Genomic DNA, 12,642 nt, shown 5'->3' on the forward strand with positions numbered 1-12,642 from the left:
TCATTTTGTCTGTCATAGTTGAAGTGTACCTATGATGAAAATTACAGGCCTCTCTCATCTTTTTAAGTGGGAGAACTTGCACAATTGGTGGCTGACTAAATACTTTTTTGCCCAACTGTATAAAAAAGACTGGCTATTTACACTGGATAAGACAAAGACAAACACATACGTCCTACTGCTACGTCATCTTGGTCAGACACTTTGGGGCTATGTCATTATTGGACTAATGTGTCTTGTTGCCTATTTTGGGATGTCTGGTTTTTCTGATTGTCTTAACTCACCACCACTAATAAGCTGAGTTTCTCAGCAATTTTTTCAACAACAAGTCAATTAAGTATATATATATTGTTTTACATCCATTGTGAATGATAATAGTTCCTCACAGTATTTGAAATAGCTTTCCAACACTCTCCCCCTAGATAATCACCAGGCCTTGGTGTGAAAGAGCAAAATGTCATGCTCTGAGCGTCCCATATACCCAGTGGAAATGCCATAAAATACCTGAAGACCTTTCCCTTTGCCAAAAACAACTGTGTCTGTCCCGAGCTCACTGGAGCGGAAACTGTGATGGCCCAGAAAAGGCTAGTTGATTCACCTTAGCCTGTGACAGCATTGGGCCAGACCTTCATTGGGCCAGACCTAGTTTATTGATTTGATGCAATGTAGGCTTCACTAGTGGTAGCTCAAATCAATACCGATAGAAAGGGAGGCAGACAGGCAGTGGGAAGATAGATGAAATTGAAAGAACCTTGCATTTTAATCAGGACATTTTCAGTTTTCATTTGTCAGCTTTATGTATTTTACTTAGTTGACTGTGTAAAATATAGTCCTACTGCTACATTGTCCTATAGGCTATCTCATAGTTCAATGTGCTCATTTATTTAGCCGCCAGTGTGAATCAGTGTGTTCATATGGCAGAGGCTGGTGCTCTCCCATTAGTGGAATTTGAACTTAAAAAAAAAAAAAACATTTTAATCCCGATTTGTATTATTAGCCACGTGACAATGATTTTAAGAAACGAAAACGTTACTATTGAAATGAAACTGTTCCACGAAAATGTGCATATGATAATCATAACTTGTATGAAGATGGGTAGAAATGGTAGGATAAATTGTAAGCTTCTCCAAACTTGAATTTCACAAACTTGAAGGTGTACAAAGGTTAAATAAAACACCCAAAATGTAATGGAAATCATCTACATGTATTTTGTGTGTTCAGATGCCCTGTGTGGACAAAGTCATGGGACTTTATGACAATCAGATTAAATTAACTACATTTTTCAGAGAGAAAACTTGTAATTTTGTCCAATTCGACCAGAACACAGGAGGGTTAAGAGAAATATAACTAGAGGGCCGTTGTAACTAAGATTGTGCAAATTAAAACTGTGCACAAATGGACAGCTATGCGATCCATCGCGGAGAAAATAGCTTACCACGATCCAGCACCAGCGGGTGGAAAGCGTCATCTGCTGTGCCGCGCCCAGCACTGTGTTGCATGCTAGACTAGTTGACAAGTACGGCTACGTGTTTGACATGGGCAGCAGCAGGCCTGAGAGCCAAGTGCGAAAAAACGCAATTTGATTTTGTTCCCATTCCCTTTACGCCAAGTTTAGAATCGTAAACTAATAGAAAATGTAAGTGGAAACGATTGCGAAAACTGCTCCAGATCACTTGATATCCACCACAAGGGGTAAAGAATAGAATATGGAGGGTGGAGAGGGTCAGACCCGAATTAACTTAAACGGTCTATCGTACAGCAGAGCGTGTCCAACTCCAAACCAACCACACTGAATAGATAGGAGCATATCATGAGTGCACAGCTGAGAGCTCTCCATGCAAAATAGGTCCCATATATACATATTCCATGTTTTTTTTCTCTCTCCCCTACCCCAATCCCATGATCATTTATATCAACAATGCAACGGAAAAAATAGTTTCATCGTTTTTATTGCAACACAAATTATTGCAGCGTTACCATCTTACCACCAGGGGGTACTGTACCATCTCCAGCACCTCTACATCCCATGGCTATGGATAAGACAGGGTGATTGGTTCAATAATCTCAATCAGGATGGCAATATAACATAACAGGTCCTGTTATTGGTCAGGAGGCCTGCTCATGGGACCTGGCTCTTGTAGCCGTAGTTGAGTTCTGCCCCTCCACTAAGCAGCAGGTCTATCCCAGTGCAGAACGAAGCATCAGCAGCCAGGTACAGAGCAGCCAACCCACTCTCAGCTTCTGTCCCCATTCGACCAAGCAGCTGTTGGAGATTAGGAAGAATGTTAAAGATGAGGCATCAGGTTCATCAAGACGAGAGATGCAAGTGAAATTAGGAAGTCTCTACCAACCCTCCCTTTTCAATGCATTCTGAAATATGTCATTGTAACAGATCTTATATTTCATCGTATATCTTGTATTGGCTCCTGTGAAGTGAGCACTTGCCTGAGCGTTCTCTCCCTCTTTAATGGTAGCTAAGGTATCTGCAGTCTGTCCAGCCAGCTCCTCCCACAGAGGTGTCATCACATTACCAGGGGAGATGCTACAAGACAATACACATTTAGACTGCAGCAAACAGAGCTAGATAGAGACAAAAAAAATACCAAAGTATTTTTAAAACAGGACAGACAAATGGGCAAGAGAAAAAAATAAGTAGAACAGCCTAAAAGTTTATAAATGGAGACAGATGCCAGTTCTACTCACCAGTTGACTCTCACTTGGTACCGACTCTCATCCACAGCCATGGCTTTTGTCATGGCAATGATCGCCCCCTTGTGGAGGAAAAGAGACACATCACCCCTGTTAGGCCTACTTCTCCAAGCCTCAAACAGTGGAATAAAGTACTGCATACGGTTATCTAGATTTTTAGTTCACCTTAGTGGCTACATATGGTGCTGCATTTTTCTGACCAATGGAGCCCACCAGACTGGACAAGTTAATGATGTTCCCCTGGCGCTGTCGCAGGTGGGGCAGGGCATACTGAGGAGGGGAGAGAGGTGGGGAGATCCCGTGATGACATAAAACATATTATAAGGTATCTAATAACCCATTATTAAGGCTCATACATGCTTATAACAAGTAATAAAGCATCATACCTGAAGGCTTTCAGTAAAGGAAATATAATGAGTGAATGATTTACTTTGGAGGCCAGGAAGTAACTGATGAGGTTAAGATTCAAAAGATCTCTGAACTCCTCTGCAGTAGTGTCATCTGTGGGTTTATGAGGTGGGTCTGAAAGGGGATGAAAGTGAGGGGACTCAATGAATACAGCATAAACACTAACCAAATGTCTATGGAGTGAATTGTAGAAGAGGGGGAAGAAACATGCATTTCATATCCACAAAAAAAGTGTTAAGTGGTACAAAAATGTCTGCAGATCTTAAAAAACGATGAATTAAAAATACATCCGCGTTACGACTTGCACCTTTGTCAGGGTGTGACGATCAGGAGGTGATCGGTTTGATGCTGCAAAGCGTATATGTAACAGTATAGACTTTACTGTCCGTCCCCTCACCCCGACCTGGGCGCGACCCAGGGACGCTCTGCACACGTCAACAGTCACCCTCGCAGCATCGTTACCCATCGCTCCACAAAAGCCGCGGCCCTTGCAGAGCAAGAGGAACCACTACTTCAAGGTCTCAGAGCAAGTGACATCATCGATTGAAACGCCACTAGCACGCACCACCGCTAACTAGCTAGCAATTTCACATCGGCTACATATACACGAAGTACAAAACATTAGGAACACCTGCTCTTTCCACATCAGACAGACTGGGTGAATACAGGTGAAAGCTATGATCCCTTATTGATGTCACTTCAATCAGTGTAGATGAAGGGGAGGAGACAGGTCAAATACGTATTTTTAAGCCTTGAGACAATTGAGACATGGATTGTGTGTGTGTGCCATGCAGAGGGTGAATGGGGCAAGACAAAATATTTAACTTCCTTTAAACAGAGTATGGTAGTAGGTGCCAGGCGCACCGGTTTGTGTCAAGAACTGCAACACTGCTGTGTTTTTCACCATAAATAGTTTCCTGTGTGTATCAAGTATGGTCCACCACCTAAATGACATCCAGCCAACTCTGGGAAGCATTAGAGTCAATATGGGCCAGCATCCCTGTGGAACGCTTTCAACTCCTTGTAGAGTCCAGGCTGTTCTGGGGGCAAAAGGAGGGGTGCAACTCAATATTAGGAAGGTGTTCTTAATGTTTTGTACACTCAGTGTATGTGTTTTTAATGCTTGAATATGCCTGTTTAAATCATGGCTTGCCAGGGCCTCCCAAGTAGCACAGCGGTCTAAGGCACTGCATCGCAGTGTTAGCTGTGTTACTACAGATCCTGGTTATATACCGGGCTGTGTCGCAGCCAGTCGCGCCTGGGAGACCCATGAGGCGACGCACAATTGACCCAGCGCCGTCCGGGTTAGGGGAGGGTTTGGCCGGCCGGGATGTCCTTGTCAAATCGCGCTCTAGCGACTCCTGTAGCAGGCCGGGTGCATGCACACTGACAGTTGTTCGGTGTTTTCTCCGACACATTGGTGCAGCTGGCTTCCCAGTTAAGCGTGCATTGTGTCAAGAAGCAGTACGGCTTGGCGGGGTTGTTTTTCGGGACAATGGGACAAGACTGTAACTACCAAATTGGATATGACAAATTTGGTGGGAACGAGGGGGTAAAAAAACTATATATATAATAATAAAAATAAGTGCCTGGATGTGGATTGGTATTCCAACTATCAGCTGATTTGTGGATATATCATTTCCTTAACAACATCAATTCTCATACACAATGATAACAGATACTCACGCCACCCAGCATTGTTGACCAGACAGTCTATTTGACCATAATGCTCCACTGTCGCTGAAATCAACCTCTGCAGAGAGAATACCATACGTTGAGTTGACTGCACTCTGTCATTGACCACCACACTGTGTTAGACGTGTATAATTACTCTCTCCGGGTATGTGGACCTATGATCCCATTACCTATGTACCTACCTAACTTGCTACATAGAGCCTAAGCTGAAAAACCAGCTAGACACACCACTAAAATAACATAGAAACATACACACATCCCTCAGTCAAACACACAAAACAGGTTATAACAATGTCACTACTGTTCACAAGCACCAGGATCTGGACACTGAATGATGATTGGATGTGTAGAAAAAAAAGAAGTCGCTCTGGACAAGAACATCTGCTAAATGACCTAAATGTAAATGTAAAACATTATGGAAAGCTTCCGTCTTGCAGTGTTAGTCTGACCACTAATACATTTGAATTGTCTGATGAGGCTTCATCTATCTGTCCACTCCAGTTGAAGTCGAACGTTTACATACACTTAGGTTGGAGTCATTAAAACTTGTTTTTCAACCACTCCACACATTTCTTGTTAACAAACTATAGTTTTGGCAAGTGGGTTAGGACATCTACTTTGTGCATGACACAAGTCATTTTTCCAACAATTGTTTACAGACATATTATTTCACTGTATCACAATTCCAGTGAGTCAGAAGTTTATATACACTAAGTTGACTGTACCTTTAAACAGCTTGGATAATTCCTGGAAATGATGTCATGGCTTTAGAAGCTTCTGATTGACTCAAATGATGTCAATTAGCCTATTGGAGGTGTACCTGTGGATGTATTTCAAGACCTACTTTCAAATTCAGTGCCTCTTTGCTTGACATCATGGGAAAATCAAAAGAAATCAGCCAAGACCTTAGAAAATAAATTGTAGACCTCCACAAGTCTGGTTCATTGTTGGGAGCATTTTCCAAACACCTGAAGGTACCACGTTCATATGTACAAACAACAGTACGCCAGTATAACACCACGGGACCACGCAGCCGCCATACCGTTCAGGAAGGAGATGCGTTCTGTCTCCTAGAGATGAATGAACTTTGGTGTGAAAAGTACAAATCAATCCCAGAACAACAGCAAAGGACCTTGTGAAGATGCTGGAGGAAACAGGTACAAAAGTATATAAATCCACAGTAAAATGAGTCCTATATCGACATAACCTAAAAGGCTGCTCAGCAAGGAAGAAGCCACTGCTCCAAAACCACCATAAAAAAGACAGACTACTGTTTGCAACTGCACATGGGGACATATATCGGAATTTTGGATAAATGTTCTTTGGTCTGATGAAACAAAAATAGAACTGTTTGATCATAATGACCATCATTATGTTTGGAGGAAAAAGGGGGAGGCTTGCAAGCCGAAGAACACCATCCCAACCGTGAAGCACAGGGGTGGCAGCATCATGTTGTGGGGGTGCTTTGCTGCAGGAGGGACTGATGCACTTCACAAAATAGATGGCATCATGAGGATGGAAAATTATGTGGATATATTGAAGCAACATCTCAAGACATCAGTCAGGACGTTAAAGCTTGGTCGCAAATGGGTCTTCCAAATGGACAATGACCCCAAGCATACTTACAAAGTTGTGGCAAAATGGCTTAAGGACAACAAAGTCAAGGTATTGGAGTGGCCATCACAAAGCCCTGACCTCAATCCTATAGAACATTTCTGGGGAGAACTGAAAAAGCATGTGCGAGTAAGGAGGCCAACAAACCTGACTCAGTTACACCAGCTCTGTCAGGAGGAATGGGCCAAAATTCACCCAACTTACTGTGGGAAGTCATTTTTACTAGGCTTTTTATTAGGAAATAAATTCACCCAACTTACTGTGGGAATTAATTTTTACTAGGCATTTTTACTAGGATTAAATGTCAGTAATTGTGAAAAACTGACTTTAAATGTATTTGGCTAAGGTGTATGTACACTTTCGACTTCAACTGTATATATATATACTTATTTTTTAAAATTAATTAATAAATGTATGTCAGCACAGACCTCAATGCCTGAGTGAACTCTCAGTCTGGGAGGCACAAAAAACAGGAAACCAGGGCACAGGAAACACAAAGCTTCAAATAATGACCGACTGGGCCTTTTAATAGTGATTTCTAAGCAGTTTATAAGCAGACCTTCAAATGAGGAGCAAGGGGCTTGCTAGAGCTGTGAGTAAACTAATGCAGTGGAGAAGAGTCCTTTCACAGACGGGGAAAATCCAACAAAGACTAAAGATAGGTGGCATGTAGATTATAATACAAAATGTTATAGTAAGCATTCTGATAAACCACAGGTCATGTGAGGAATGAGATCCATTGAGGAATGAGGATATAAACTCTGTTGAAATGTTGTGCATATGAGTGATCATTTGACTCTCATTTCACTGCCCTATAAGATAAGTCATTGCCCAGAAGCCCTACCTTGATGTCCTCCTCTTTGGAGATGTCACAAGGTACAAATTTGCATGACCCTGGCCCTGCCCTGTTCAGCTCGGCCTCTAGAGCCTGTCCTGCTGCCACTGTCAAAAAACAAAAACAATATATATATAATAAGAATACAGTAAACTTATGAATATGCAATGTAAAGATGATTTAGAGAGGGATTTTTTAATGATTCATAAAGTCTTCAACAATGGATTACTGATGAATGAAGATTCTGTGAAAACATTATTGATACATGTGTGGTGATTCTGATGGTTTCTTGTAACTGATGGGTTCTACGGTTGTGGCTAAATGGATAGGATAACTAATGCAGCAGGTTAGGAGAATTAATGTAGCAGGTTAGGAGAATTAATGTAGCAGGTTAGGAGAATTAATGCAGCAGGTTAGGATAATTAATGTAGCAGGTTAGGAGAATTAATGCAGCAGGTTAGGATAATTAATGTAGCAGGTTAGCAGAATTAAAGTAGCAGGTTAGCAGAATTAAAGTAGCAGGTTAGGAGAAAAAGTTGAAGGTTAGGCTTAGCTACAATCCTACAGTTGTCACCAACACAACTCGAACATGCAACTGTTGGTACGTAGCTGTACTCCATCTAGCCACAACCGTAGAAGCAACCACTTCCACCACACATGCAATGGTATACTTTAATCTGAGCAAAAAATCTAATAAACGTGTAGACACTCACCCCCTCTTGCACAGAAGACAACTTTGGCCCCATTCTCCACTGGGATAAAAAACAACAGAATAGCACATTATTGTTTCCCCAGTACCTCACTCTGCTCAAATCTCAACAAACTAACTTCAAATCAGCAACTTTGATTCTTACCGAATACTTTGACAATCCCTCTACCAATCCCTTTGGACCCGCCGGTCACAATGACAACTTTGTCTCCGTAACGCAAAGTACTGCCTGACATGTTCACTAGAGCCAACCCGTCACGGGTGATGATTTCAGTGATGATACGTTCGCAAAGAACCGCCACTACCTGGTTGACTGTGTTGGTCGAATGCCGCAAACAAAGTTACTTGCCCTCTTTCCAAGCTACACTTTTTATTCTATTTCGTTGTCTTTTTTCCTTTTACATTTCTACGTTAACTTTCTCTTCCCTCCTCCAAGTTCCTCAAAAATCATGGGTTTTGTTGTCGTCTGTGAAGACAGGTGAGCGGTTTTGTGGGACTTGTAGTTTTGAGCTACATGCAAATTTTAACGGACATCCTGGTGCTGCAACCTGCTTTGTCAACATGTATACCGGTTTCTCAGTCTATGTATGAGGCATATTCTGAAATGGAAAAAATAAACCATTACATTCATCAATTAACCAAGAAGCCAATGGGATGGTTTTTGCAATTGTTTAATGCATAATAAAAAAATACTTTAAATGCTTTACTGCTCACTTTCCTGTAAAATCCACCTCATATCAGTGTTATAACTGTTATACATTTGACATGTTTTCCCCCCCTTCCAACTCACACACGTCTCTAAATAGTTAACTCAAATATCAATTCTTATTCTACATTTACATTTGAATCATTAAGCTTACAATCTTATCCATAGCGATTTAATAATAATAATAATAATAATATATGCCATTTAGCTGACGCTTTTATCCAAAGCGACTTACAGTCATGTGTGCATACATTCTACGTATGGGTGGTCCCAGGAATCGAACCCACTACCCTGGCGTTACAAGCGCCATGCTCTACCAACTGAGCCACAGAAACTGGAGCAATTAGGGCCTTGCTCAAGGGCACATCAGATTTTTTTACCTAGTCGGCTCGGGATTCAAACCAGCCAACTCTCGGTTACTGGCTCAACGTTCTTAACTGCTAGGCTACGTGCCGCCCCATTTAACCTTTTTCTGGCCCAGAAATAATGCTGTTGACATCTTACAGTGGTCACTATGTCACTACATTTTTGTTGCCACAACACCTGTGAGTCATTACCTGCCTGACACGTGTGCACCATACCCTATACTATACCATACACTAAGCCATCTGAATAAAGGCTTACGGAAGGATCATCAGAAAAGGAGTGTCATGGCTTTTTGTTGTAGGCTTTCAGTTTACTGTTTGGTCTCATAACATGTGTTAACATGTTTGTAAATGTGACTTGGGCCTGTAACGGCGTTCGTCTGTTGAAGGAGAAGCGGACCAAAATGCAGCGTGGTGGTTACTCATGTTCTTTAATGAAGAATAGCGATACATGAAATAACTTGTAAATATTACAAAACAACAAACGGAACGTGAAAACCTATACAGCCTGTCTGGTGAACAACTACACAGAGACAGGAACAATCACCCACGAAAACACTCACAGAATATGGCTGCCTAAATATGGTTCCCAATCAGAGACAACGAGAATCACCTGACTCTGATTGAGAACCGCCTCAGGCAGCCATAGACTACGTCGACGCCCCACAAAACCCCAAGACAAAAAACACACCACAATAACCCATGTCACACCCTGGCCTGACCAAATATCTAAAGAAAACACAAAATACTAAGACCAAGGCGTGACAGAACCCCCCCCTAAGGTGCGGACTCCCGGACGCACCTCAAACCCATAGGGAGGGTTCGGGTGGGCGTCTGTCCATGGTGGCGGCTCCGGCTCGGGACGTGGACCCCACTCCATTAATGTCATAGTTCCTCCCCCTCGCGTCCTGGGATAATCCACTCTCGCCGCCGACCATGGCCTAATAGTCCTCACCCAGAACCCCACTGGACTGAGGTGCAGCTCGGGACTGAGGGGCAGCTCGGGACGGAGGGGCAGCTCGGGACTGAGGGGCAGCTCGGAACTGAGGGGAAGCTCGGGACTGAGGGAAAGCTCGGGACTGAGGGGCAGCTCGGGACTGAGGGGAAGCCCGGGACTGAGGGGAAGCCCGGGACTGAGGGGAAGCCCAGTACTGAGAGGAAGCCCAGTACTGAGAGAAAGCCCAGTACTGAGAGGAAGCCCAGTACTGAGATGAAGCTCAGGCAGGTAGTTGGCTCCGGCAGATCCTGGCTGGCTGGCAGATCTGGAAGAGTCTGGTTGACTGGCAGATCTGGAAGATCATGGCTGACTGGCAGATCTAGCTGCTCTGGCTGCTCCATGCAGACTGACAGCTCTGGCTGCTCCATGCAGACTGGCAGCTCTGGCTGCTCCATGCAGACTGGCAGCTCTGGCTGCTCCATGCAGACTGGCAGATCTGGCTGCTCCATGCAGATTGACAGCTCAGGCTGCTCCATGCAGACTGACAGCTCTGGCTGCTCCATGCAGACTGGCAGCTCTGGCTGCTCCATGCAGATTGACAGCTCAGGCTGCTCCATGCAGACTGGCAGCTCTGGCTGCTCCATGCAGACTGGCAGCTCTGGCTGCTCCATGCAGACTGACAGCTCAGGTTGCTCCATGCAGACTGACAGCTCAGGCTGCTCCATGCAGGCTGACAGCTCTGGCTGCTCCATGCAGACTGGCAGCTCTGGCTGCTCCATGCAGACTGGCAGCTCTGGCTGCTCCATGCAGTCTGGCAGCTCAGGCTGCTCCGAACAGGCAGGAGGCTCCGGCAGCGCTGTAGAGGAGGAAGGCTCTGGAAGCGCTGAACAGGCGGGAGACTCCGACAGCGCAGGAGAGGAGGAAAACGCTGGCTGCGTTGAACAGGCGGGAGGCTCCGACAGCGCTAGAGAGAAGGATGGCTCTGGCTGTGCTGAACAGGCCAGGCGCACTGAAGGCCTGGTGCGTGGTGCTGGAACTGGTGGTACTGGATCGAGGACACGCCCAGGAAGCCTGGTGCGGGGAGCTGCCACCGGCGGACTGGTGTTTGGAGGTGGCTCTGGATAGACCAGACCGTGCAGGCGCACTGGAGCTCTTGAGCACCGAGCATGCCCAACATTACCTGGCTCGATGCCCACTCTAGCCCGGCCAATACGAAGAGCTGGTATGAACCGCACCGGGCTATGCACCCGCACTGGAAACACCGTGCCCTCCATAGCATAACACGGTGCCTGCCCGGTCTCTCTAGCCCCCCGGTAAGCACAGGGAGTTTGCACAGGTCTCCTACCTGGCAATACATTTTTGGGGCTGACTCTCAGGCTTCCATCCGCTTCGTCGTGCTGCCTCTTCATACCAGCGCTTCTCCACTTTCTTCGCCTCCAGTTCTTCCTTGGGGTGGCGATATTCTCCAGGCTGTGCCCATGGTCCTTTTCCGTCCAATATCTCTTCCCATGTCCAGAAGTCCTTTGATCGCTGCTCCTCACGATTAACAGGGGGAGTTGGCTCAGGTCTGTCTCCTGACTCTGCCACACTCTCCCTGAGCCCCCAATACATTTTTTGGGCTGCTTTTCGGGCTTCCTTGCCAACCGTGTTCCCTCGTATCGTCGGCTCCTATCTCTGGCTGCTTCTGCTCTCCTAAGTGCCTCCACCTGTTCCCATGGGAGGCGATCTCTCCCGGCCAGTATCTCCTCCCAAGTGTAACAACCTTTGCCATCCAACACGTCTTCCCATGTCCATTCCTCCTTTCGCTGCTCCTGCTGTTGCTGCCTGTTACCACGCCGCTCGGTCCAGGTGTGGTGGGTGATTCTGTAACGGCGTTCGTCTGTTGAAGGAGAAGCGGACCAAAATGCAGCGTGGTGGTTACTCATGTTTTTTAATGAAGAATAGCGATACATGAAATAACTTGTAAATATTACAAAACAACAAACAGAACGTGAAAACCTATACAGCCTGTCTGGTGAACAACTACACAGAGACAGGAACAATCACCCACGAAAACACTCACAGAATATGGCTGCCTAAATATGGTTCCCAATCAGAGACAACGATAAATCACCTGACTCTGATTGAGAACCGCCTCAGGCAGCCATAGATTACGTCGACGCCCCACAAAATCCCAAGACAAAAAACACACTACAATAACCCATGTCACACCCTGGCCTGACCAAATATCTAAAGAAAACATAAAATACTAAGACCAAGGTGTGACAGGGCCCTACATTTGTCCTGACCACACCTCACCAGGAAATGCATTGGCTCTGCTACATAACTCATTTATGGCCCTGTGTGTTTATGGTCAGAAAAACACAGGGCCCTAGTCAGGAGCATTATAAATACTGAAGCCAGGATGGAACTTCAAAATACATTCTCACTGGGATTTTATGGGTGTTCATTTGGGTCTTGTGAGGACATCAGTACATGTGTTGAGGATGGTGTGTGTGTTTGTATGTTTGTTTATGACAGGGAGAGAGGGGAAAAATGAAGACTTTAAGAGAGAGGCAGGAGGCTGACACTAGGGGGTGGGGGTATGAAGAGGACTTTAAGAGAGAGGCAGGGGGCTGACATTAGGGGGTGGGGGTATGAAGAGGACTTTAAGAGAGAGGCAGGGGG

The 12,642-nt window shown here is 45.0% G+C and overlaps 1 protein-coding gene across 1 annotated transcript; it reads right to left on the reverse strand.

The window, feature by feature from the left end:
* Positions 1 to 1,930: 1,930 nt before the first annotated feature.
* On the reverse strand, positions 1,931 to 8,456 carry LOC118371525 (17-beta-hydroxysteroid dehydrogenase 14-like). The gene is made up of 9 exons (XM_035756994.2): positions 8,113 to 8,456; positions 7,972 to 8,010; positions 7,268 to 7,365; positions 4,801 to 4,867; positions 3,137 to 3,228; positions 2,872 to 2,976; positions 2,701 to 2,768; positions 2,443 to 2,539; positions 1,931 to 2,260 (listed from the first exon to the last, which is right to left on the reverse strand). Exons 1-9 carry the CDS (start codon positions 8,201 to 8,203, stop codon positions 2,117 to 2,119), a joined length of 801 nt encoding a protein of 266 aa, XP_035612887.1. The 5' UTR covers positions 8,204 to 8,456; the 3' UTR covers positions 1,931 to 2,116.
* Positions 8,457 to 12,642: the final 4,186 nt, after the last annotated feature.

This window comes from Oncorhynchus keta, chromosome 5, assembly GCF_023373465.1.
Source record: "Oncorhynchus keta strain PuntledgeMale-10-30-2019 chromosome 5, Oket_V2, whole genome shotgun sequence".
NCBI classification, from domain to species: domain Eukaryota; kingdom Metazoa; phylum Chordata; class Actinopteri; order Salmoniformes; family Salmonidae; genus Oncorhynchus; species Oncorhynchus keta.